This window comes from Aphelocoma coerulescens, chromosome 3 (genome assembly GCF_041296385.1).
Source record: "Aphelocoma coerulescens isolate FSJ_1873_10779 chromosome 3, UR_Acoe_1.0, whole genome shotgun sequence".
Taxonomy (NCBI): Eukaryota; Metazoa; Chordata; class Aves; order Passeriformes; family Corvidae; genus Aphelocoma; species Aphelocoma coerulescens.
In genome coordinates, this window is record NC_091016.1 from 23,093,093 (window position 1) to 23,120,005 (window position 26,913).

Consider the following 26,913-nt stretch of genomic DNA (forward strand, 5'->3'; position numbering starts at 1 on the left):
TGGGCTGGGAAGGAGCTTGAGGTACTGCAAGTGCTTTGAAGTGAGGGAGAGGAGAATGCGGGTCAGGTGGGTGGCCACAAGTCCCTGTGGTCAGGTCAGGAGGAGGACAACTGCAGATGAGAACGCTGAACTATGATTTTACAGCCCTGCCTGAGTTTTGAATACGTTACAATCCTTGCAATCACTGTTACTCCCTCCTAGAGCTGTTACTTTCTGTATCTTGTCACAGAATGGTTTGCAAAGGTGGGTGGGGGATAGAGAGGCCTTCTCCAGGGCTTTGTCCTGGTGGCAGTGGGCGATTTGCCATTTCAGTGACAGCAGGACAGGCCCTCAGTGTTGAAGTGTCATTTTTCCAGAGCTTTGTATAAAGTAGGTCTGGCTAGCAGGCTGACCCATCTTTTACATGAAACTGCTGTTCTTATGGAAACTGATTGTATGCAGTTTTCTGCATATTTTGTGCAAGTCTGGAAACTTACTCAAAAAATTGCCTTTTTATGTAAGTAGATAGGATTATCATTTATTTTCTATATTTTTGATTTGGTGTGTAATAAGCTGCAGGACATTGGCTTATTATGACACACTTGCATTCACCTTTTGACCTGAAAAAGGGACAGAAGTAGAACCCAGTCAAATCTTTCATATATTTGCGTGGATATTTAATATGATACTTTATGGTTTGATAAACTTCTTGCATATCTAACTAGTGCCTGAATACTCTGCTATGCTAACTAAAGACCCAGCTCCCAAACTAGTGTCAATTATTTTTAACAGCCTGGATGCAGGTGTATCATCCGTTCCTCTTTTCTGTCACCTCACCGCAAGATGTTACATCATGTGTTAAGGGAAGGGATGTTACTTTTCTTCATGCTGTTTGTCTTTCTCCACTCAGCTGTTCAGCATTTTTAGCTTTACCATGTTGATTAGGATAAAAAGCTGGTTTTGAATGTCCTAATCTTCTTGCCTTTCTTTGCTCTGGTATAACTAGGGATGACATTATTTAGGTGTTACAACAGAAGTCAGCAACACTTCCTCTAATTCCACTGCTGGTTGGAGGGGAAAAAGGGCAGGTGAAATGTCCTGTTTATGGGTCTTTACAATACCCCACTGGTTCTAAAGCTGATGGGTGACTATCAAGATATCCCTGTGAGTTATGGAAATACCTCTGAATGCAGCATTCTGGACACCAGACTAAAGGAGGATACCTACACTGATAAAAACCAAATACAAATCATCCTTTGAACTCTGCAAAAGGACAGAGCAAAGAGTTAGGATGTGGTTGTAAATAAATCTGAGCTTGGCCCATTTACTTGTCAGTCGCCCCTGGCTGGCTCAGAACTTACTCTGACCAAGAAATTGCAGGCACTGAGTGTCCCCAAAGAGTGGAAGGGCTGGTTCTGGAGTTCAGTCCAGCCCTGCCATCCAGGGTAAGCACTGCAGTTGAGTGTGTTGGGTCTAAGGTGACTCCTGGTGCATCCAGAGGGAGATTCCATCCAACTTTTAAGTTCTTACTGTTAGCTGGGATGGGTAAGAGAGAGGAGACAGTGAGCACCACAAAGGCTTGTATGGGGAAGGAAAGATCCTGAACTTAGAGAACTTGACTTTAAATCATGGATGTTCATCAATGTGTCATCAGCCACCCTGCAAACTGAAATACTGTCCCTTGAAGTACAAACCCATCGTTTCTGCTGCTTACCTGGACCCTTCCCCAGCTTGTAGATGTCTGTATTAATGCCAGTTATATGAAATGTCAACTTTGAAGTATTTTTGTTAAATACACAAGTAGAGCTTTGTATTTAACTGATTGTGAATTCATGTCTGTTGAGTGTGAAATACCATTTTTAAAGTTGCTTCTATCCCTTGCCTTTTTTCTGTGAACCGTCTCACTGCCAGGACTGCTGCTGCACACACCACAGGCTTTGGGATTGTTTTATGCTTCAGTGATGTTCCAGCTTGTCTTTCATCTGAAATCTAAAGCTTTACACTTGTGCTGTAAGAATGTAACACCTAGATGGCAATTTTAATGGCTGCTTGTTCTCTGGCAGTAAAGCTGTAATGGCCTCCCAGTAGGGTTTTTTATTATTCTGCATTGTTTTCCTTTTTTCCTCCCTCAGGCTGCCTTTTGTACAGTGCACTTGTGAGAAACTCACCGAGACAGTCAAAGGCCTGGTGTTCCAAATACTTGCACTAACACTTGAACTGCAAGTGTAGGGTGTGTTTTTAAAATTATTCAGTGTTGGTAGCTGCAGTAGAGGTTTACATGGTTTCACAGCCCCACTCTGCTTTACAGAAAGACGCTACTTTCTTTTCTGATGGAAGAAAAAAGGCTCTCCAAGTCCAGCCTTCCTGTTAAAGAAGCTCAATTGCTCTTAACCCTGAGGAAGATGAAAACGCAGCTCTCAAACTTTGCTTGATGCTGCAAGGTACTCTCAAAAGCAGAAAGCAATTTGGGAAGTTCTGAGTTTCTCTAGTGGAGAGGCACTGCGGAAACACAGGTCAATTCCACAACTTCATCAAGGTTTCCAGCTCTGGAAGCTGTATCCTCCTTGGTCCTCGTTACTCGAAGCAAGTCCATATTGTGTCAGAGTAGATCAGCATGAGGGTAACATGGTCATTACCCTGCAGCAGCATTAATTTGGCCTTGATTCAATTCTTGTACCCAGAACTGTAGTATTCTTTGTCACATTACTGAACCAGTTCTTTCTGAACAAAAAATGGCACTGAAACAAAGCCTTCGGGATTTAGCAAAAGGAATTTTGCTTTTTATTATAACTTTCCTTTGAATACAGTGTCATTTGTACTTCTGATCTCTGACCAGACATCTTTTTTAAAAAACCCCAGAACCTCAGAGTCCTCATGTAAACCCCTGGCCTACAGTAACTGCAGCTCAATGATGTGATGAAGAAGGCAGGTTGGATAGCATTTTACTTAAAAAATTATTTCCACAGGAAATGATTTGATTTACATTTTTAACGAAATTAGTTCATTTGCCAACTGGTTACAAAGGCTACATTGAATTAAAAGTCTCCACACAGGTACTTTCTTCCTATTGCACTTTTAGAGTAGGTTCAAGTCCATCACAGAAAGGTTCTTGCAGCCGAAGTGGATGGATGAGTTTGTGATCATAAATGCACATAAGATGGCTGTAGCAACTGGATAAAAATCAATCCTGCAAAAGCTGAGATATACTGAAATGGGACCAATGTCTTCAAACCAAGAGCCATTTCCTAGAGTTGTGCCCATGGGAAGCACATGGGAGCCAGGTCCATGGAGGCGGCCGGGCGCTGCAGGCAGGGATCCTGCGCTGGGGCTGTGCGTAGTCCTTGGGGCCGGCTGCCCTCAGTCCCTGGGTGCCGGTGGAGGCAAGTCTCTGTTGGGAGAAGGAGCATAGTCCCTGGAAGCCTGCGGGGGGAGCCGAGGGCCTGGAGGATAATCCCTGGGGCCAGGAGGGCCGAGGGGGCGGAAGGGAGGGTGCCCACGTGTGTAGCCTCTGGGATCGGGAGGAGGCGGGAGTGGGCCAGGAGGCAAATCTCTCATTCCTAAACGAGGAGTAGGTAAGAAATCTCTTCCAGCCGGAGGTGGCAAGGGAGGACAACCTAGAAGGAAAGGAAATCATGGAGTTAAATGAAATCTTGCTTTAACTTAAACAGAGAAGCTCCTGATCAGTTCCTCAGTTTGTCATTTTCTGGAGCAGCTCTGGAGTGGATCACTGTCACATGCAGGACTTCAAAGCCCATGAATTATATTCTAGGGACTTTTGGCTGCTGGTTTGCATTTTAGAATAAACAAGGAAAAATACCTCGGCATGAAGGAGGCTTGAAAAAACCCACCCAATCCAAGCCTACTGAGCCAGCCCTGAAGCCCACGAAGCTTGAAGAAGCCACGTGCTAAGGAAAAGCAGATCTGGGGTCTGCAGTTGGACTCCAAGAAGTGCAGTGCCAGCACAGGGCCCTGCAGCCATACCTTGGGGCCCAGGGAGAGGCCGAGGCCCGAAGTGCCCCCGCAAAGGAGGTGGCGGCGGTCCATAGCGAACGGGTGGCGGCAGCGGAGGCCCCAGCACTGGGGAGCTCATCAGAGGTGTCCCAGGGAAAGGAGAGGGGCCTTTGGCACCAGCGTTACCCTGGGCAAGATGAGGTTACACATCAGTGAGTTACTGCAGCAGACAAGCACTGACACTGCTGAACAACCTGTCTGCTCACCCAGAGGCAAACACGTACAAGGGGCGGGGGAAAGAAAGAAAAATAACCCCCAACATACTCCACATTAACCAGGCAGAAAACAGGGACAGCTACTGCACCATCATCATCCCTTCTCCCAGAACACTGCTGGCACTACTCAGGAGTGAGTGGGTAGTGAGACAAGTTCATTTAGATGAAGCTGTACTAAAGAAAAGTTCAATCCCTGTTGAGGTGTCCTTTAGTAAAGGACCTGGAACTTTGAATTACACATGGAATTGTACTTAAACACCACAAGTCAACTACTTATGATTATTGTTGTAGTCACTCCAAAGTGTTTGCCCACAGTCCTTAACAAGAAGCATCTCCTTTCCTCAATCCCACAACAGCCAGAGCACAACTGCTCATCATTAGAGAAGCTCTTTGAGACAGAGGGACAAGCCCTTGGTTAGTTCCACAGAGCACTTGTTATTCAGCAGTTCAGAACACCAAGCCTGTTACTCCTCTCCATCAAAGCAGCATCACCATGTCCAGCCTCGAAATACTCACTGCAGCTGGTTCCATGGAAGAAGGTGAATCTGTAGTTACACTGGGGGCTTCAGACTCTTTGGGAGAGGGTTGCTTTTGGGGTTTTTTTGGACAGCAAATAGGGATAGTGACAGGATATAGACAAGACAGAACATGATACAGTTAAAGAAGCAGCAGGAAGTACAGTGAATCATGTATTAGGAAAGGCTTCCTGAAGGTTGGGATGTTCTCAACTCACCACTCCATCCATTGCTGTGGAAGGGGAGGAGGTTCTTGGCTCACTGCTGATCAGGGATGCCACAGCAGGCCCGATATCTAAAAAGAGAGCCACAAATAAGTGTCCTACCATGTGTAAGGTAAGGAAGGTGGGTTTAAAATTGCGTTTTTGAAGGGAGAGAGTAAGTTGCAGACTACACAGCTTACCAGGAACAGACATCCTTCCAGGTAGCTCTGGTGGCCGTCGTGGGGCAGGGGGGCCATCCACCATTGTACCTTAAGAGAAACAAGAACCCCAGAGACCCTAAAGAACATGGGCCTGAGCTATTTCTCTTAAAAAAAACCCACCACCAACCACTCATTTGTGTATTAATAAAGCAGTTATCAATATCAACACTATTCCTAGAACCAAGATCTGAGCTTAGTGTTCCTGGGCTTGTAGCACAAGAGTTGTCAAAAAAGGGGAGCTTCACTACTTACCAAATTCACCCCTTGCACCTTCCCTTCGAGGAGCAGAGAGGGGCCGGGCAGGGACATCAATCATCTGTGTGGGGGATGGATTTCCTCCACTCACAGGTGATGGGCCAGAAGAGCCATCTCTGCTTAAGGGCCCTGTGCCAAAGAATTAAAACCACTTGATTTGCTTTTCTACAATTTATCACAGCCCTATATTTTTATGAGGTACTGACTCCAAGACCAAAGATTTGGGAGAACCAGCAGCATTTACCTCGTCGTGGTGGGATTTGGCGATCAGGTCTGCCTGGAGTTGGCTTTACAATGACTGGTCTTTGAAGCATGATGATTTTTTGGTTTACTTCTATTAATCTGATTTTGAAAAATAAAGGTCTCTTACTATTATTCAAGCAATACATGTGAGTTGTATCTATTACAATGTAACAAGGCAAACTACATTGTAAAATGTTACAGCTTTCACTAAGAAATGCTATTTTAACCATCAAAACAGTTTAACAGTAGTTAAAATTAGTAACTTAAAAATGCACTGCATATTCTGAGCTTCTTCTCCCCCAAGCAACTCCCAGCACGTTCAAAGAGCAATAGGGAGGGTCTTTTCTGTACTTACTTCTGCCTCAGGTTGGCTGCTTCTCTTTTCTCTTCAGCCAGAGCTCTCTCGGCCGAGCGGGCAATGAGCTGGGAGGGAAAATTTTGTCAATTGCATTAATGGCACTGATGTGAAATCAAATACAAACTGTTGGCATCAGAAAAGGAAGAACATTCTTACCCAGTTGTCATGTGCCTTTTTCTCATGAACAGCAATCTGAGAAGAAAAGAAAAGAAGTTAGTAAGTTTTTATCCAGCTACCAGTATTTCCAATAACTCACCACAGAGTACTGGAATGATGCAGTAGAAGATGACACAATAACCAGCAAGCAACAAGTTTACCTGGTTTTTGTAAGATCTCTCTGTTTTTTGCAATTCTTCTTCCATATCTTGGATCCTTTGCCTGTACAAAAGGAAAAAGAGTGGAAGGAGAGACAGTTGAATGAATTTTCATCAGTAGGTGAGATAGAAGGAAAATTGTAATCTTCAGAAATTCAAGTTACTTGTAAACTTTCACTTCCTCAATGGCCAGCACGGCTTTTTCATCTGCAGCACACAATTTCTGCTCCTTCTCCTGACGCTCATACTCTTCCTGGGTTAGTTTTCTGCATAGAGAAAAACAAAATCCACCATATAGTCCAGCATTCTACATCTATTACAACTCGAAATCTAGGTATTCCCCTGCCAATGACAATATCAAAATCTATAATAATGTGTGAGGTCATAGAGAGAAAAAGATTTTTTAGAAAGAGAGACAGAAATCCTGTCTCTTGAAACCAACAGACAAAAGATTTGTGTATAAAACCTTAAAATTACGGACATGGAGTTGACTAGAAAGTTCTGTCAGCCTCTGAAGATGTCAGAATCTATCAACTGCAGACAGTTCATCCCTTCAGATCCTGTAGTTTTCCTAGCAATTCCACAGATGGCAATCAAGATTTATGGAGGTAAAAACAAGAAAGTCTGCTGGACTGACACTAACCACGGGAAATGAAGAAATGAGTGTGTGGTGAGAAGGGGCAAATTGAGGGCCCAAGTGACAAACACGTTCGATAGTTATTAACCGTGTGGGAAGCTTTTTCCAAGCATTCTGCATACCAATTTGCTACACAATCAATTTCCACAGTCTTTTTATAACCTCATGGTTCATTTTATTTTTTTTATTTTTGACATTTTTCTGGAATATTTAAAAGGTCCATAGTGTGTTCCTAACTTACAAGAGCTATCCCACAAAACTGGAACCATTAAACCAGTAGCAAGTTAACTGTTACTAATAGCCAGTTCAACATAATCCATTTCCTTGGCTAAAAGTCAAAGCAGTTTTCCAGAAAAAAAAAAAAAAAAAAAATCAGTAAGTTCTTCATGCTAATCAATAAGTACTAAAGGCAGTGTAATCTCCTGTATGTCTTGGAAGGAACAGAAGTTCTTCACAGAGGTCAAGAGAAGTTTTCCCTGAAGGGTGGGCTACCCTCCCCACCTCTCCATTCTAAGTTTATTACACATGGATCCATGGAAGTTACAAGGTCAGGCAGTTTCACTACAGCCCCAGTTCCAACCTTGCGCTTGTTCCAACCCTGTGCCTCCCCCAGCCAACACACTCAAACCTTAGGAATTTCAATTGCTTCTCCATCACAATTTCAGCTTTCCTGCAGAATTTAGCTGAGAATGTCCCTGAATCCCATTCTCCAGTGTTCTCCACAAAACTGATACGGTATTACAGACATTCCAATAAGTAAATAAATGAATGAGGAATGAACACAGGCACACAACAGATCCTCACCACTGACAATTCATTCCTGTCAGCTGCCATCACCAACTCAGCCTTCATTTAGCCCTTTGAGAATGCAAGAAGCTCACAAGGCTGAAATACTAAAGTTTCTACATTATGAGAATTAGGCTCACTGAACTGAAGTCAGAGTAACAGAAACAAATCTTAATGGCCCCTATGTTCTCCTTGACACTTCTGGATGATGTAACAGAGCAACCACAGAATTTGCAGACCAAGCCACCCACCTGCCCTCTCCAGAAGTTTAAAAGTAGCAAGCAATACTGTGTGTGCACACTGACAGTCTTTTTTTAGAATCTCTGGAATAGTGGCAAAAGTAAAGAGAGGGTACCAGCCTCAGCTGTACTGAAACAGTAGCCATCACTTATTCCAACCACAACTTCCAAGTTCTTTGACCTTTCTGAGTGAAGAGCATTTGGACAGTGCCCACAGTACAACAGACAGAGTAAGGAAAGGCTTACTTCTGGAGTGCCATCTCCTTCTGCTGGTACAGTTCACCAAGTATCTCTACTTTCTGCTGAAGAGTTTTGCATTCATTTTCCAGTTGAGTTTTGGCTGACTGCAACGAAGAGGAGTCATGTTCCAATGTTTTTATCTTCTCTGTTGGAGAAGAAGTTGCAGTAAGAACCATTATGGTCACTTATATGCTGCTCTCTTTCTTTTTAAGCCACCAATAGCACTTCATCCTAAGCAGTTATTTTGCTAAACCTACCTTCCAGCTCGTGTCTTGCTGTTACCTCATCATTCAGTTTGGACTGCAGAAGATTTCTGTCTTCTTCAACTATGGATAACATTGTTTTGACCTGAAAAAAGGAGCAGAGAGTTCATGATCATAGGCATAGCAGAAACGTGACTGCATTTATTAGACACTTGTGCAACATACCCTGGAGACATCCATCATCTGCTTAATCTGAGTCTTCATTTTCTCACTCTCAATATCTAAAAGAGAAAAATATCTTTGTTTTCCCTGGTTTTTAACTGTGAACAAGTCTGTGGACAACTGTTAAAAGTAACACTCCCTACACTTTAATTAGGATAGATCTCCTTCCTTACATGGTCAAAAAAAAAAAAAACAAAAGAAAAATCAAGAACTTGGAATTTCCAGCCCACATACACTATAAGTAGGAAAAAGGGAAAAAAAAAAGGAATAAAAAAGGATTTCAAAACCAGATGCAACAAATACATGTGCAACATCACAAATGACAAACTGCCTGAATAGTTTTGAAAACATCTATTTTGGTCTTTCAGATTTAAAAAACGTGGTTACCTAAATTAGTTATTTATCTGGAGGCAAGCAGAAAGCTCATTAAAAATTCATATCAAAAATAAACGTAGCAGAACAACAAAGCTGAGACTCTCAGCTTTTGGAATGCTCTTAATTACTAACCTTTATACACAGTCTTTACAACCATGTCATTACACTCATGGTTTACCTTAAAGGTAATCTAAAAGCAATTATTGACCTTGTTGCCAGTTCCTCCCTTCAGTTAGGTATATTTTGTGTTTGAGGATTCCAGCAGGCAGCCTCTCAACCCACAGGCAGCTCTATATGCATGGATTCCCCTTGTTCCCTCTGTAACATGCCACAAGCACACCACCACATGATCCTCAGGTGGGATCACTGTACCTGGCAACTCTCCATTGGCCAGATCATCTCCTGGGCTCCACTCACACCCTTTGTCATCCTTCTGCGCCTCTGAATCCATGTCCAGCTGCTTCAGCTGCATAATGCAGTTGGTTAAAACCTAGTAAAGAAATCAAAGATTCAACTGCTCTGCATTTTGTGAAGTATACCAGAGTATTTTATGATACATAATACTGAAAGCAAGCTGGTTGTAGAGGACCTACTTCAATTTCATTTTCTTTGTAGGCAAGTGTCTCTTCTATGTCCTTCTGAGATTTCTGATACAGTTGAATCTGCTCACGGAGCTCAGAATGCCTCTCACTCCAACCTTCAGCTTCTTTCAGCAGCTGTATGAAGCACCAAAGCAAGATGATTACTTGCTTTATTTTTAGTGCATGGTGTAGGTAATTAAAGTCTATTTTACCACCAGCTTTGGTGATAACTGATCACCACGGGTCACAGATAAAGGGTGAACTTCAGTTACAGGCTCATTGCTACTCCACTGGCAGAACTGGATGCTGGGAATCTTTCTGCAGTTTATTATTAGGTGACTTTAAAAATCTGACATTTTCTCAGCTAACATCCCAACATCAGACTGCTCACACACCTCAAAATATGAGGAATTAATTGCAGTCCAGAGGTAATCAAAACACATTCCTTAAAAGCCACATACTTCATATATGAAGAATGAAAAGAGATATTTATAATTATTTGGAAAAGAACTATCCCAAAATTTCAGGGCTAAAAGTCCTCCCCATTATCTTGGCTTCAGAATTGCTTTCTGGCAATTCTTTACCATTACCTCCTTGAGCCCTGACCCCAAGTGGCAATCTCTCCATCATGCCTTGACTACCCCATAAGCACAGACTTTCTGTGACTTTGCTGACAAAAACTGCATCAGGGGAACTGGCAAAGCCTTTGTACCAGAGATGTGGCTCAGCTGCACAAACAGCCTATGCAAGCAGGCACAAAGCATTTAAATTTTATCATAGTAATAGAAAACGTGGAATTCTGCCATGTTAAGAAAAGAGAGACATGCTGAAGCTACACTCAAAAAAACTAGGAATAAAGGCCAGATATTTTGTTTGAAAGACAAGGTTGCCTGGCCTCAGCATAACTTACCTGCTCCTTGCTCTTTTTCAGTCTAGCATTCTCTTCCTGCACATGATGAAGCTCAGATTTCACCTTTTCTTCACTCAGTTTAGCTTCATTAAGGGCTATCTGCACCTACACACGAAATAAAAAGGAAGAAGACGACAAACTACAGTGGAGCAAGAGCTACACAAAAACTGGTTAAATGGAAAAGAAAAAGGTACATATGCACAAACAACATGCAACCTGCCAAGCCAGCATCTTCTATTCCATAGATACTAATTTTCCTGGTATAAAAATTTGTGACTGTTGAGGGGGTATAAATAATGCTTTACCTCTGAAAGCTCTGCAGAATGCATAGTGATAGCTTCCTGAAGTTTTTCCAAGGATTTCTGGGTTTCAGAGAGCTATATAAGAAAAAGATGAGCAGTGACTTAGTGTTATCCTGACACATACCTCAGCCTGAGTAATTATTTAACCCGTGTCATCTGGAAGCGTAGAAGCAAAGTCAAAACACCAACAAACTTCCATTTAAAGCATCCATTAGCTGGCAGCAACATAGCACTGCCTTATCAATAAGGTAAGGAATAGAAACATTCAGCACATTCAAATCAACTTTTACCCCCGACTCCGCCTGCCTGTGGCCAGGAAGTTCCCCGTACACCTGTGCAGCCCACAACAAGAGGAACGTGTGCTGCTATCATGAGCAGCAACCTTTGACCAAAACAAGGCCAAAGAGCTTGTTGATACAGAAAAATCAGGGTTTAAAAAGAAGAAGAAAGAGAAAACAAATACCTCTGGACAAGAAAGAGGGGCAGCTTAGAGATCTTCACACTTACTGTAGAACTAAATGCTGCTCTGAGTACAAGAAAATGTCTCTTACCAACCTGAAACTTCCAGCTTATATTGTCAAGAAACTTCCTGTCTCCAGCTAGGAAGTACTGGCCTAGCCCATGACTTGAATACGTCTGTTTGTATGTGAAAGCACATAGCCACACAAGTCCATCAAGATCTTACAAAAATACCCCAAACCCTACAAAATCCCACAAAAAACCCAAACAAAATAAATCAACAGACTAATCCTTTGATCTTGGGATAAACCTAAAATTTCATTTGATCTCGCTTTTTGAGGTGACTCACCTTGTTTGTTCTACCTCTATCTAACCCATCAGGTCATGACCAGTTTTTAGGGCACATCAAGCTAAGGACAATGCAAGACACAAGTGTAATTGTTCTAACCTTGTTCTGTTTCTTCTCATTCTTTTTTCTCTCTGTTTCAAGCATGGTGTGCAGATTTTTCACTTTGTTATCTAGCTGCTGATTTGCTTCTTCCAGTTCTTTGACAGTGTCCTTAAAAAAAAAAAAAGGTGCAAACGACCAACCTAAAGCAAACTATTTTTATTTGTATTTCTGCTTTCAGTACAGAGACAGTTAACTTTCTCTTACCTTAAGCCCTACAGTTTCATCTGAGAGAATGTCTTTTTGTTCTTGGGCCACTTTCACAGACTCCTTTGCCTCCTTTATCTAAGCACAGAAACAACCACACAGAACTGAGGAAATTGTCAACATAATATTCAGTATGAACAGAAAATAAAAATATATTAGATGTTGCATTGACTGTGTCATTAAAGCAATAACAAAATGAGGAAGCAAAGAACAACTTAGAACAATACCTTTTGATCATATTCTGACAACTTTTCTAAGATTTCAGTTTTTTCTTGCAGAAGGTTTTTAATCTTTTCAGCAAGTTGTTTTTCTGTCACTAGGAAGAAAAAGAAAGCTTACAGTAACTGTACTTCATATGCTGGGGAAAAAAATCAGTTATCATTACTACCACTTCAAGGAATATTTTCAGATAATAACTAAAGCATAAATCAGGACAGTGGTAATTCCTTGTCTGTCAGCCCTTTCTGCATCTCTAGCTTTCACTTAAAGTTAGGATTGAAAACAAGACAGTAAAGATGACACAAAGCACAAAGCTCCTGCATCCACTTCACAGAAGCTGCTCCCAGAACCCAGACCAGAGTGAGGTGCTGGCTACACACAGCTGAGATGTGTTCAGGGGAAGAGTCAACAGCGAGGATCTCAGAGCAGTCTCAGAACATTGCTCAGACACTCAGGGAGATGCCACACTTTCCCTAACAACCTTCCCTTTCTGCTCTATTGAAGCTGAATGTTTCGTGGGCAAAGGTAAGAGGATGAAAGCTCTGAAAGATCTGCTGGGAACAGAACAGAGACTGTCAGCTGGGAGACAGCACTGGTAGGTCTTAAGGAACTGCTCTGCTTAGACCTCAAAAGGCCTGTGACCAAGCAGCAGCCTTTAGGCATGAATTTGCTTCTCACCCTCAACAAGCCACCCACCAACCCTTAGGATTCAATGAAAATCTTTTAACATACTTCAATTATTTTATTGTGAATTATTTAAAAACCACCCAACTGCTGTTCTTTTTCAAGTCCTAAGCCACCTTGGTCTGGATCTGAGTGCCTCAAGTGCCATTTACCTCACAGCAAATCCTGCAGCACAACAAGGAGCACTGGTTGTTCCACCTGCATCCCACAGAGTGCAATGGCAACTGCTACTCCTCCTTTCCCTCCCACACGAGGCCTCCTGGGACAGTGCATCCCTGGCCTTTCCCACTTTGGGCAGAGGAGAGACAGCAAGTGGCTGCTAAGGTTCAAGACAGCTCTCAGCAATTTAAGGGAAGCAGCAATCCCTGCACTAGCTTGGCCTCCTAATTTTACTACTGTCATTAAGAGAGGATAATAGATTTTTATCCTAGGGACTCCAAATGTAATCTATGTTTTAAAGCATTTTTGTCACTGTTAATATTCCTCTATTTTGGATAAAGATTTTAGTAACGACATGGCCTGTATCACACTTGAAGAATATCTATTTGTTCTTATCTTTAGTAGTTTCTATACAGCATTAAAGAGAAAAGTATTTGGGTGGTAGAATTAAATCCATGTTCCTCAGTTTTTTAGGGTGGGCTGCTAAGTAATTTCTGCACTACCAATACCAATATTTTTCCTGCACTATAGAAATCACCTTAGAGATCTAAGATGGACTTTTTTCAGCTCATTAGTTCTGCATTAACTGTACAGAAGAAAACTGCAGTATAACCACAATGAAACTAGAGAAGAATGAATGGTAAGTAAAATGGTTTGTGAGGGAGGGAGGAAGAGGCAAAGAGTGCCTATGAAGACAATTCTTCCATATTTTCATTTTTTATTCAATTATGAGTTCCAGCAATCACCCTACTTTGAATTTTTTTTTAATTCAGTACACTTTAATTTTATAAACCTGAAGCTGGAGAGAAACCTCTTGTAAAAAGTGATGTGCTGGCCACAGGAATACCTGCATATCTAGATCTACATTTAGAGTCTCTTTGCACAGCAGTCAGTTCCAGGCTCCCCTCAATCCAAAAAACAAGAGGAACCAGCTCCTGCTTTCTGAGAGAAAGAGCAAGCAAAAGCAGACACCCTGCTGGTCAGAAAACAGAAACAAACTGTCCCATGACCCAGTGGCTCATATTTATGTTGAACGATGTGGAGCTTTTCCTTACCCTTTATTTTGCAGGTGCAAGCCGCATTGTTTCTCCTGATCAAAGCATTATCAGAGGCAAAATTTAAACCCTCAGATTCAACTAAGTATCATTTACTGGCCAAGCTTACACTGTAACCTTGGACTGAGCATTCTCCTTGAAAGGGAGCGAAGATGAATACTTGGTCCTCTGAAACAGTATAAATCTTCGAAACTTTTACACCTAAACATCAACTGCACTGAAAAGTAGAGAGCAACTTACCTTGGTATATTCTACTCTTTACCTACAGAAGAGAACAAACAAACAAAAAGACAAACAAAAAGATTAGCCCTAAAAAGTGGTAAGTGAAAAATGTTATTAATATTCCCTATGGGGACCACTTACACGCAGGTTAAAGCAGCATATGGAAAACACATCTATCACTGCCAATGAGTGTTGAGTAACACTACAAACGAGCTTAAGCTGTTTTCTAATAAAAGCTCCCAGGCTAAAGCCCTGTCCGAGAGCCTCAGTAAACCTCTGTTTACTCACTCCCTAAGGGGATACCAGTAACTGCCCACAGCCAATTTGCACAGAAAATGAAGCCATTTTGTATCAAACCACAGCCACAAACTTGCAAACACAAAAAAAACCTTGCATCCCGGTTCTGTGCCCTTTAAAGCAATATGTTTACATGACAGGTGCTCATTTCGAAATTAACACTGAGTAACACAGTAAAAGAAGAATTTCAGAAGCTTTTTTATGCTGCTCTATTAACACCATTTGGCATTTGAAACTGACCCAGCGTATTCAATACCAAAACTAGGAAAGGAGAAACAGTATCAATATTGTTATAGATAACAAAGTTTTAATTTATTTTTGTCAAGCAAATATAAAGTATTCCACAAACTTCCAGAACATATCGTGACTAAACTGGACAGCTGTAAAAGCAATCTGCCTATTTGATTCTCATGTCTCAGATCCCAAGGAGAAGCACTGCCATAGTTGAGAGCTGGTGATAAGACTTTTTGTTGCACAGAAAATTATCCATGTAGGAATGAGGACAAATGGAAGAGGCTCTCCAATGAGAATTAATATCATGGGTTTAGGTTTCTAAGTGCAGTTAGACAACATGAAGTGGGGAGCATTAACTGCTTGTTTTGGATATAGCCAGCAACAGGCTCAAGCACATGGAAGGTTTCTCATATCAAAGATATGCTGACCCTTTCCCCAGCCTTCTTTATTTACATGATACTCCTCTATTTTGCTTTCAAAAATGCCTCTTACTAAGCAATCTTCAATTAACAGCTTACAGAAAATGCTTCTTAGCACTGCAAGTTACTTTAGCCACTCAGCCCAGCATTTAGTTCCCACTAATGCTCCAAACAGAAAAAGTAAAAACACAAAAGACTACATATTGCTTTGACACCACTAACGCTGAAACAGTTTAACCATACAAAGGACCACTCAATTAGTGAAACATCAGCAGGCTCGCAAGCATCAAGTATACTCACTGAAAGGCAGGTTCTCCAGAAAAATAAAGCAAGTGAAACAATTCCCACTAAGGCAGTTATAATAACAGGCTCCCATGGAAGTCCATGGAAATCAGGCCCAGGACGCATTTCCTCAGGCAGCGTGGCGACCAACTGCAAACCGACAGCAGTGACAGCTATGAGTATGTTTTCACTAAACAGAGAGGTAAAACAAGCATTCTGACAGGTGCCTTTATTCCTCTCACAAAGCCAGCGAACCATCTAGAGGTTTCTTGCAGTTTTTCTGCAAACTGAAAACCGAAAATGAAGAAAACCACAGAGCAGCCGGTGCTCTCGTTTCGATGCAAAACTCCCGAATATCAGGAGGACACCTGATAGTGGCAGTCTGCTGGCAAAGAACAGCCACACCAAAATGAGCTGATGCACACAATTTGCGTTACATAGCAGTGGTAGTTATTTGACCTGTCTCCAAATAAAGCTACAAGGATGAAAAACTATAGGGAAGAAAACCCAAACAGTTTTACGTCTGATGCCCGTACCAATCCAGTGACAACGGCTCAGATCTTCTCCCAGCTGTTGCCCCGGCCAGAGGGTCATATGCCATGAGTCTCCTCCTCTACATGGAGGCCAGAGAGCACCTGGGGAAGGTGCGAATGCCTGGTACATGATAGTGACATGACACGGCTCTCAGGGAACAAATTGTGCGAGCCACACGGGTGCCGCAGCCTTCTCCCTTCCTTTCCTCCTGTCTACCCTCTCTCCCTACCTTCTCCACAGCCGGCAGAGGCGGGGACGGAAAGGAGGGCGCACACCTGCCCCTGCAGAGCCCGGCCGAGGGGCGAGCTCTCCCCGCCATCCACGGAGGCCGGGCAGCGATCCCTGACGCCAGCGGCCGCCTCCGCTCCGGCGGGATTGCCCCACATTACGGCGCAGGGGCGCGGAACGCCAGCCCCCCTCACGGCAGGGTACACCGGGGTGACCCCCTCAGGGACCCGCCTCGCTCGGGGGGAGGTGTGTCAGCACCCGAGTCGGGCCGCCGGAGCCCCTCCGCCGCCCCTCACGGCCCGCCCGCCCGTTTCCCTGCGCTCACCTGCAGCAGCCTCCGCCGCGGCGAGGGCTCCTCCGCCGGCCAGCCGCTGTCGCCCGCGGGATCCATGGCGGCCCGGCAGCGCCAGGCACACGTCAGCCCTCCCTCCTGCCCTCCTTCCCTGGCTCCCTCCATCTGGGCCCGCCCTCGGGGCCCGCCCGCCGCGCACCGCCCATCCCGGCCGCCCCGCCCCGCCCCCGCCGCGTCACACGGCGCGCGCCGCCGCCACTCACCCGCCGCAGCAGCTCCCGCGCCTCGGCCACGGCCCCCCGCCAGGCGGCGCCCGCGCCGGCACCTGCGGGCGAGAGGGGGGGCGGCGTCACCTCACGGAGCGCCCGCGAGCCCGGAGCCGCCTCAGCCGCCGCGCCCGGACCGACAGCGGCTGGGGACGGCCCCCGGGGCTCCGGGGAAAGAGGCAGAAAGCCCTCGGGAAGCGCGCTGATATTCCACAGGCGGCGTTAGGAGGGGTGCCGCGGGAAGGGACACGACTGTGCGGTGACACTGTGCCGAGCCTGCCTCAGACCGAGCACACCCGGCTCCTCCAGCCGCGAGTCAGAGTGGCACACACTGCAATTCCTAACCAAGAATCCCTCCGATTAGTTCCCAGCACTGTTCACAGAACCACTGAGTATTTTAAGTTGAAAGGGACCCACAAGGATTGTCAAGTCCAACTCCTGGCCCTGCACAGGACATCCCCAAGAATGACACCATGTCAAACACTCCTGAACTCTATTAGTACTTCGTAAGCACAGCAACCATCTCCAGCTCTACCCTGGCCTCAATCCTGGCCTCTCCTCTTGCTGCTCCTGCTGCCACACTTCCAGGCCAGCAGATTCCATAGCCTCCTGCCCAGCCTGTTGTCACACCATGGAACAGCAGCTGTGACCAGCCATTCTGCAATCACCCACCCTGTTACTCACATTTCTACCAGCCCTCCTAAGAATTCCTGGCAAGAAGCATTTAACCACCTTCAGGAAGGAAGATGATCTGAAACACAGAACATCTGACTGCTTAACCAGTAAGTTATCCACTTGCCATTTAAAATACATGAGTTATCTTGATCAACCTACAGTTTCCCTCAGTTCTTAGGAGATGCTCAAAAGTGCTTGGCCCTGGGGATGGTACAGCACCTCAGCAGCATACAAAAGCTATGGAAAACGTGCCTGAATTTTTCCTAAATGCTCAGTGGAGACAGAATTATTAGGCATAATCAGAAGTGAAGGCAGAACAGCAAAGCTGAGAGTAGCACTGAGAACAGACTCAAAGATTGGTTCATGCAAAAAAACAGCTGGGAAAGATGACAGTAATAGGATCCCTTCTTGGCATAATGATGAGTCGGCACTCTAGCTTCAGAGGGATAAGGCCTCAGCCAGAGGGAGCCAAACATTTCTCCTATTCCAACACACACAGAAATTATTGAACTGCCTGAGGGGAAAGCTACACATCACCTTTCCTGGAAAGTAACATGGCCCAGAGACAAGGGCTAAAAGGAGCAAGAAGAGAGAGCACACAATTCCATGGGCAGTACTGTCTATAGCAGGTGACCTTTAGGCTGTCAGTCCCTGCAAGGAAGCAGAAACCTGGGCTGATGGTATACTTCCAGGGATTTCTGCTCTTTCTCCACTACTATCCTGAGACACAGTCCACAAGCCCAAGCACAGAGCTCTGACACTCACCGGAGCACTTTTCTTTTTCCTACATTGCATAACCATAGTAGAAAAACTGCTGTGCTAAGTCAGCAATACAGTACTGCCACTAGAGGGACTGTCACTGATCAGGGAAACCCATGAGGATTACAGCACCATAAAATGAAAGTATCAGTGAAAACTCCTGCTATTTGCCGAAAAAGACATTAAACCATGCACCTATTCAAGAGCAAAAGAACAAAATAAGCCAATTCCAAATGGTTACCTTCAGCAATGTGTTCGCTGGCACTCTCTCCTGAATCAACTGACCCAAAGGAAGTATCTTCCAGGAGCGATCCTCTTTCACTATCATACCCTTCTTCAGCTCCTCCATTATCTGAGAAGTTGGCCTCTTCATGCTCAGGTGGAACATCAACAGCCTCCTCCTCCTCCTCCTCAACAGGCTGGTCTGGCCTCTTGTCTTCAATGAGCTGCTGAAATTCCTGATTGCCCTCGTCAATGGCATTCGGGTTTCTGGTGGAAACACGGTCATATTCAGCCTCTTTTGCACCATCTGTGATGGACAAGGAGATATGAATTAAGCACTGAGCTAATATGCATTTCTTACTCACAGCTACCTTCAGTGAAATGCTGCATTTAACAAAGCTTTCTTGACACTTTTTAAATATTTCAGCTTGTGTACTGCTTCCAATACACTTTCAATCAACTTTCAGTAACATCTAATTAAATGTCTGTATGAAATTCATGCAAGACATCAACCACTGATATATTAAGGTGAAATATTAGCATAATTTGTGACCTTATCAGAAATCACATACTTAACATGTACTACTGTAAGAGGATCCTGGCTAAAAGTGTATCTTAACATCTTGCAGACCAATTAGAAAAACCAGCAAGTTTGCAAAAGACTCTACCTCTGATTTTTGCCCAGTCAAAAGATCTGTTTGTTCAGTATTTCTGCTTACATGCTCTTTTATGAATGTGGGCAAAAATACGATTATAAAGACACCTGAGATTTTAGGTGCCTGGATTTAGTACCTCAACTTTGCATTAATCACCAGATCTCTCATAATCAGGTGATAATCAGTTCAGAAAAAGAGACTGCTCTTATCCCTCCACAAAACTCAGCACATTAGTATATGTGAATCCCTGTTTCTTAAGGAGGTACAGACATGTCCTGAGTGGCTCCTTCCAGCCATATCCATGCATGGATCTCACTTATCCTGCACAGAACTTGCTCCATAAGAACAGACATGCTGAACTCAATATTTTCTCTTAGAATTTGTCCCTGAGCCACTCATCACAATGCTGAAAACATGCATTAAAAATAAGTAAGCCCCAGGTTATTTCACAAGGTGTCTTTCAATTCTACTCCCTCACCCTCTTCTTAAAGCTTCTCTGGGTCAGTGTTGCTTGGGACAGGGTTTTACTTCCATTTCATCTATTTATTAACTGGTTTAACATCCTACCTTGAATGTGCAGCTGGTCATCTTCCTGTTCTGGAGGAGATGCAAGTGGGACACTCTCACCAGCAGATGAATATTTACTCCTTAATGAATATATTAATTCTTGAATATCATCCATCAGTGCACTCTCCTCATCATACAGATCCATCTCTTTCACCACCTCCTCCTTATTTTCTGCCACCCTGGAATCCAGAATTTTTCCTACAACATCCATGATGCTCGATTCTGAAAACTCCAGTATCTCATCCAGAGCATTTTCTATATCTTCATTATTCTGGCTCGCCTTCCGAGCAAGCTCCATCTCCACCCTCATGTCGTGGAACATGGCTTCAATCCTAACCACGTGCTGGAGCCCAAGGTACTTCTGTAGGCGCATCACGCGCTTTTCATCAAGGAAATCTCTCATTATTGTGAGCCGCTTCACAGACTCACTGAAGTCTGTCAGAGTGTCATTGGTGGCTTCTGAGCTGTCAGCAGGGCTGGGGACATGTGCAGATTGCTGGTGGTCATTTCTTATTTGCTCTAAATTTTGCTCCTCTTTTGAGTCTTGCTGTGAAATGCCCTCTGGAAGATGATCTTTCCTTTGGTCAAAGTCATTGCTGTCTTCTGTGTCAGGAGATTGGGAATTAAGTTCTTCCACAGCTGATGGTTCCTCAGGTTCAGAGGGCTCCTCATCAGCTTCCCTGACATGTTGGATCTCATCCAATTTAGCATCTTTTCTCACCGGTACGTCAGCTTGTCTGTTCCCAGTCTTGCTTGCATTTTGCATGCTGATTGTTTTATCCTCCTTAGGAAATGAGTTTGTTTCCTCTCCTGTTTTGTAAGTAGGATTTGGGGTTCCTGAAACAGCTTCACTTAATTCTTCTAATTCAGGATTTGTATTTTCACCATTTAATATATTACCCTGGACATTTGCAGCCCTTGCTTGCAACAGCTTTGCACTTGCTGCATTCTCATCTTCCAGTAGCTCGTCATCTGCTTGTTTCAGGTCAGGGTCATCTTCAGCATCTGGGTCTTCAGACTGCAGTTCTGGCCTTTGTGTTGTTTCTTTAGCCAAATCTTGGCCAAGATTTCTGTCTGATCCTGCATCCTCAGGAGGAGCAGTTCCTTGCCGAATAAGATTCTCTGTATTAGTGTTCTGTGTGGTGCTTTTTGATCTTTTTTCAGGGGAACTTTTCTCAGTGCTTTCTTCAAACATCGGCATCTTGCCAGGATTTCTTGAAGGTTCTTCATTCACATCAGCCTCTGAATACTCAGTCTCATTTTCCCACAGCCTAGGTTGCTCAACAGCTCCACTATAGCTTGGGTCTCCTTCCCCTGCAGGGGTTTCTTTCATGTTTCTCTTTTTTATTTCCAGTTCTTTGTTAGAAGAGGCAGGATTTTTATTTTCAAGATCAGTTTTCCCCATTTGTTTTAAATCTTCTTCATGTCTGAGAAGTTCTTTCTCCACAGTGGGCATTCCATGCTCCACTTTCTGTCTCAAGAGGTCAGTATCTCCTAGGTCACGTTGAGATGCATTTTCTACCTCTTCCACTGGTTTGGCTGGAACATCAACTGGAGGCTTGTTCTCAGCTTTTCCCTCCTCCATTATTTCCTCCCATGATCTTTTGTGCTGTAAATCATTTTCCAAGAACTCCTCTGAGGTATCATCCTCAAACTGTTTATCACTCTTCTCTATTGGAGCAAGTGTAGCTCTTTCGGGACTTTTGCTGATATCGTTATCAGATGGTTCTGAAGCATCTTCCTTGTTTTTAAGAAATGATTTGGACTCCAGACCATTGCCTGGACTAGGCAAAGCATGAGGATCAGCCACAGCTGTACTCTTCAGTGCTGCAGAATGTGACTCTGTTCCTTCAGTGAGCTGCTCTTCCAACTGTTCAGTTTTGTTTGCTTTTTCTTTTGAACCCAAATCACCTGTACCCACAGGTTCCTTTCCAAGGGATTCTTTGGAGAGATCCTCAAGTTGAGTTGTTTCTGGTGCTTCTCTTTTACTAATTAGCACCACCTCATCCTGTTTCTCTTTTGTTTGTTTAAATTCAGACCTGTCCACACTTACACTGTCACCCAACTTCTTGCTCTTACTGAAGGCATCCTTAAGAATTAATGCATCTGAATCGGGTTCCTCCTCATTGTCTCTTTGGTTATTTAGCTTTGTAGCACCCTTTGAATCTTCATCATGTTCATGATTTTGTGACTCAACATCATAGTTTCCATCATCTTCTAAATCCACAGGGGATGTAATTTCATCCTCTGCTGTAAAAGACAGCAAAGGGATTTCTGCAGGCTGATCTGCAAAGTCTGGCTCCTCCTCTTCATTGTGAGGATTAATGCTCAAATCTTCATTTAAATCATCTTCCAGTGACGTAACAAGGCGAGTCACTTCATCATCTGATACAACAGCATCAGCAGTTGAGCCAAATTTTGTTTTTAAGTTCACAGAGAGCTCTCTGTTTAAAAGTGTATAGGCATTGACTTCTTCATTCTCTTGGTCAAGTTGGCTGGTTTCACCCTGAGGAATACTAGTGTTTTTGGTATTTTCACTTTCTAGCCCTTTTAATTTCCCATGTAGCATTCCTTTCAAGTGCTCATGTGCAATTTGATCTCCCTGAGAGTTGTCCTTGTGACTACTGACACTGGAGTCTCCCCCAGTATTTTCAGTTCCTTCTGTAAGAGAATTGTCTACTTTGTCTGTCAAGACAAAGTTTTCCTTTTCTTCTTCAGCACTTTGCTCAAGATTGTCCGTCTCCAAAGCACCAAGGGACTTTCCTCTATCAGTCTGTTCAGCCTCCTTATCCTTCTCAATTCCTTCAGCTGGTTTTGTCCCTGGATCACTCAATTCAGTTTCTTCTTCATTTGCTATCGTCTCTTGCAATGACTTCAGAAGTTCATCCACGTTATAATTATCAAAGTCATCCCTTCCTCCATCAAAGCAAACAAAGTCTGTTTCCTGAAATGAAAAACAATATGCAGTCAAAAAATATTATTTTCTTTATAACAGTGATGAGACCAAAAACATTTGCCTACTTAAAGAGAGATGCAGCAGCAAAGTAAATTATGTTAATCCCACAGAATTAACCCCTTGAGTCCTTAATCAAAACTCTCTTTGAAATCAGTGGAGGTTTTGCCCAAGGACTCATAAAAACCCTAATAAAAAGGTTTTGCATGAACAAACAGTAAGGCAGCAATGGAGCTGGCAGTATTACACTGCACTCATCACCATATGTCCTGAATGAAGAACAAGTCTATTGCTGAATGCCAGTGAAGAAAAGAAAACAAATGTTGCTAAACTTGTTTGTCACAATCTCTATTAAACTGGTGTCCCCTTAAAGGACCAAGTCCCCCAAGCAGGAGCTCCCTGTCACACAATTTCTGAAAAATAAGTAGAAGCAGTGCAAGACACTGAACACAATTTCACAGAACCATAGAACGGCCTTGGGTTGAAAGGGGCTTAAAGATCATCTCATTCCAATCTACTGCCATGAGCAGGGACAACTTCCACTAGACTAGGTTGCTCAAAGCCCCCTCCAACCTGTCCTTGAACAATTCCAAGGATGGGGCATCCACAACTTCTCTGGGCAACCTGTGCCAGTGCCTCCAAAGAATTTCTTCATAATATGTAATCTAAACCTGCTTTCTTTCAGTTTGAAGCCATTCCCCCTTGTCCTGTCACTACATGCTCTTATAGAAAGTCCCTCTTCCATCTTTCTTGTAGGCTCCCTTCAGGTACTGGAAAGCTGCAATCAGGTCTCTCTGGAGCCTTCTCTTTTCCAGGTTAAACAATCCCAGATCTCTCAGCCTTTCCTTGTAGGAAAGGTGCTTTATCCTTTGAATCACCTTGGTGGCCTCCTCTGGACTCATTCCAAGAGGTTGATGTCCTTCCAGTGCTGGGGACCCCAGAGCCGGATGCAGCACTGCAAGTGGGGTACCAGAGCAGAGTAGAGGAGCCTGCTGGCCTCACTGCTTTGGATGCAGCTCAGGATTCACTCAGCTTTCTGGGCTGCAAGCATGCCTAAAGCTGCAGCCTCAAAGAGGCTTCATTGACACAACTCTGGAGTTGCTTCTGTTAGTGCATGAAAGCCAGTCATGTGTGAAAGGGCTGCAGGACTAATTCTAGAATCAAAGGGCTGAGTGTTTTGTTTGTTTCTGACAGTACTTTAAACTTGGAAAGTTTGGGAAAATAAGCCATTTTGATTACACACCAGAAGGCCTATGCACAAGCCAGTTAGCAGGACTTTTATAGAGCTCAGTCCAAACAGATTTCGTTAAAGAAACCCCATAATTCAAGAAAATAAAGGTCAATACCCACATTTTGGGCTCATGCTTTCACACCCATCCACACACAGAGCTGCACAAACATTCCACCCCGCCCACATACATGTGCACCTCTGCATGTATGTAGCTGCTTACTAACAAAAAGTTACTATAAATCACTAGTATTCCCATTTTCTTCCTTGGGAATTTTACTGAATGCCGAGGTAAGAAACAGTAAGAACCCCAACTGAAAAAAAAAAACAACCCAAGACTTACATCTGTTGGTAATTCTAGCTCCTCATTGGAATAATTATGATTTATTTCAAGTAAATCCTTTGGAAAATATCCAAAATCACTTCCAACCTGCCAAAAAACAAACAAACAAATAAAAAGCAGTAAAGAAGGTTTAGAAATCACATGACTGTCAAAAATTGCAGACAGCAGTAGCAAGTATGTTGGACTGACTCTCAAGTATTCTAATTAAGTTTAACACCATGAATAAAAGAAGACCAGCAATGCCTTGTTTGTGCAAGACTTTTAACTGAGGTTTTATACTTACATTTCACAACAGCCTTGTGAAGTTGGTTTAAGTTTTCCTGTTCATGTTTTAAAGCCTGACTTAAAACAAATTATTAGGAGAGTTGGGAATGAAGCCCGGGCCTTCTGGCTCATGTGCTGTAACTGCTATTGTGCAGGCACCAGAGGCACCACACATGCCTCAAGGATTTTCTCAAGTAGCAAGCAGAAGAGGATCTTTGACTAATAAGATTTATATCCATGCACAATATTATAGCCCAAAATATACTCACTTTGTAACTTATGGGGAAAAAAAATTATTCAAGCAAATTGTAGGGAAATGCAAAATTGTACCCAATGTACTAATCATTTTAAAACCTGTGTGGAAAATATACCCCCCTCTGCAAATGCACTGTTGCTCTTCAGTGCCTGACACAAGCAAAAATCAGTCACAGAATGGTGATTTTCAGTGTGCTAAGGCAAGGCAAACAGTGGAAGACAAGAATCTCTCTTATCACTCACCAGATAAGATCTACACAGAGTAATGCTCTCACTTGAGAGTTCTGACAACAGCTGTCAAGACGCCAATATGAGTAGCATGCAATCACTACACTGATTAGATAATTCAGGTAATTAGAGCCTGGTGGACACACCTAGAAAGGTACAGAGTTCCTAGACAACCAAAATATCTGGGGGACAAGAATAAAGTTGGTCATTTCCTCAATCATTTGTTACATGAGAAAGATGACAATTGTCAATTTTCTCGAAGAGTTTGTGTGAGGAGAGCATTCAGCTAGAGATCAAATTAAAAAAGAAACTGGGTATGGGATATTAGGGATACTCAGGTATATTGTTACACTGATAGCACTGAAACAGGTTAACCTTGCCTGAAGCTTTCTGCATTTACAATATACATATATACATATATATATATACACACACATATACACAATGGTATTAAAAAAAAACATGAAGAGGAAATTAGTATCTTGCAAATAATATGTACTAATAATTTTTGGAGGTGTTTGTTTTGCTATGCAAGTGTAGTAAGCACTGATACATTAGAGGACTTCCTTTTTAAACTACTTCTCATTCAGATCTTACCTTCCATAGTTGATATCTCTGAAGTTAGTTACATATATATTAAAAACCCAAACTGTTCCCTCCCCACCTTTTGTAAACATATATGCTCTCTTACTGAAAACAGATCATGTATGCAGGTTTATTATTGGGAATTACCAATGGGAATGGGAAATTCATTTAGACAAGTCAAATCAAAAGTCTGTCTTTGCGTGGTACACTAGAGTTTAATTGTAAAGTGGCTTGTTTCTCTCTCTAAACATCTACTCCAGTTTTTAATGATCTTTCTAAAAACAAAAGCTGGACCTTCAAAGTAGTCTCCTTACAGACTAATCTCTGTGACTACCATTATAATCAGGCATCACAATTTCAAACTCCTTTATTGCAATCCAAGCTGCTGACCATACAAGTCCTCTGCAGTGACCCAATTTGCCACTTCTGTGGTTTATAAGCCATATGGGATCTGCCTGCCCAAAATTCAACTGCTTCTCTCCTTACAAGTCCTCTCTTGTAAGGGGAAAAAAATGCCTCATTGTGCAAATAAAGGAAACATTCATTCTCTACAGACATGACAGAGGAAAGGCACTATCAATGCCAAAAGGGAGAAAAAAGTGCATCCTTCATGTTCACTCTCCTCCCAGCTAAAAAGTTGTGCATGGGCAAAACACGTAGCTGTGTGTACAGCATCTGGCTCCCCTGGTGCCCACATGTGACAGGCAGCTGCAGCAGATTCACTGACCAAGGTGCCAGACCCTCATACCATCTACCAGAAAACAGACAGCTGGGAAAGAAGATGTTCAAATCTTAATCTTAAAGCCTACATCCCTAAAGCCCACGCATCACAGGTACCTAAAACTGCAGAACATTGGGCAAAGAAGAGCTGGTTTGTCTGCACCTGCTGAATATTGGAAGTGTTAAGAAAACACAGTATTGCCCTGACCCTCTGGGTCCTCCAGAAATACTCTGTCTTCCTGTCTTACCTTAATTTTACCCACCCTGTCTTCTTTTTTACTAACCTATGTACAAGGTTAGAAAACAAACAAACAAAAACAGACCAAAAAACAACCACACAAAAGAGCCACAATCTGTAGTCAAGGCCATTTCTTGTAATGTGAGGCCAGAAATGGTTTTCTCAACATTGAATCAAAGGTATGAAGTTAATCCATTTGCCATAAGATAAAATAGCCATCTTAAAAGTGTCTTTGTCAAAATGTTTTGTGAAAAAGCAGCAGGTTTTCCTTGGAATGATCTAAAGTACTTCTGGAGTTCTGGACCCTGCTAAAGCGAGGACAGAGTGCAGGAAAAATGCACAGAAGTCTATATAACAACTTGGTGGTGTAAGCAACACAATGCTGAAGAGGAGACTGGTTTTACAG

At 43.1% G+C, this 26,913-nt stretch overlaps 1 protein-coding gene across 4 annotated transcripts in view; it reads right to left on the reverse strand.

The window, feature by feature from the left end:
• Window positions 1–2,893: 2,893 nt before the first annotated feature.
• The window catches only part of MIA3 (MIA SH3 domain ER export factor 3), a 28,436-nt gene continuing 4,416 nt past the window's right edge, over window positions 2,894–26,913 (reverse strand). For 2 of the 4 annotated variants that reach the window (XM_069009477.1, XM_069009475.1), the window contains exons 3-29: window positions 24,218–24,304; window positions 19,694–22,637; window positions 18,490–18,777; window positions 16,812–16,873; window positions 15,513–15,644; window positions 14,281–14,302; window positions 12,151–12,239; window positions 11,924–12,001; window positions 11,717–11,827; window positions 10,813–10,884; window positions 10,508–10,612; window positions 9,610–9,732; window positions 9,389–9,506; window positions 8,645–8,700; window positions 8,474–8,564; window positions 8,223–8,361; window positions 6,479–6,580; window positions 6,318–6,378; window positions 6,157–6,192; window positions 5,998–6,065; window positions 5,644–5,741; window positions 5,397–5,528; window positions 5,124–5,192; window positions 4,939–5,015; window positions 4,722–4,793; window positions 3,961–4,117; window positions 2,894–3,593 (exon numbers count right to left, since the gene is read on the reverse strand). In XM_069009477.1, the coding sequence (XP_068865578.1) occupies window positions 3,337–3,593; window positions 3,961–4,117; window positions 4,722–4,793; window positions 4,939–5,015; window positions 5,124–5,192; window positions 5,397–5,528; window positions 5,644–5,741; window positions 5,998–6,065; window positions 6,157–6,192; window positions 6,318–6,378; window positions 6,479–6,580; window positions 8,223–8,361; window positions 8,474–8,564; window positions 8,645–8,700; window positions 9,389–9,506; window positions 9,610–9,732; window positions 10,508–10,612; window positions 10,813–10,884; window positions 11,717–11,827; window positions 11,924–12,001; window positions 12,151–12,239; window positions 14,281–14,302; window positions 15,513–15,644; window positions 16,812–16,873; window positions 18,490–18,777; window positions 19,694–22,637; window positions 24,218–24,304 (5,646 nt within the window). In that variant the 3' untranslated portion in view covers window positions 2,894–3,336. The remainder of the gene's footprint in view (window positions 3,594–3,960; window positions 4,118–4,721; window positions 4,794–4,938; window positions 5,016–5,123; window positions 5,193–5,396; window positions 5,529–5,643; window positions 5,742–5,997; window positions 6,066–6,156; window positions 6,193–6,317; window positions 6,379–6,478; window positions 6,581–8,222; window positions 8,362–8,473; window positions 8,565–8,644; window positions 8,701–9,388; window positions 9,507–9,609; window positions 9,733–10,507; window positions 10,613–10,812; window positions 10,885–11,716; window positions 11,828–11,923; window positions 12,002–12,150; window positions 12,240–14,280; window positions 14,303–15,512; window positions 15,645–16,811; window positions 16,874–18,489; window positions 18,778–19,693; window positions 22,638–24,217; window positions 24,305–26,913) is intronic. The other 2 variants (XM_069009476.1, XM_069009479.1) reach the window with 2 other exon arrangements.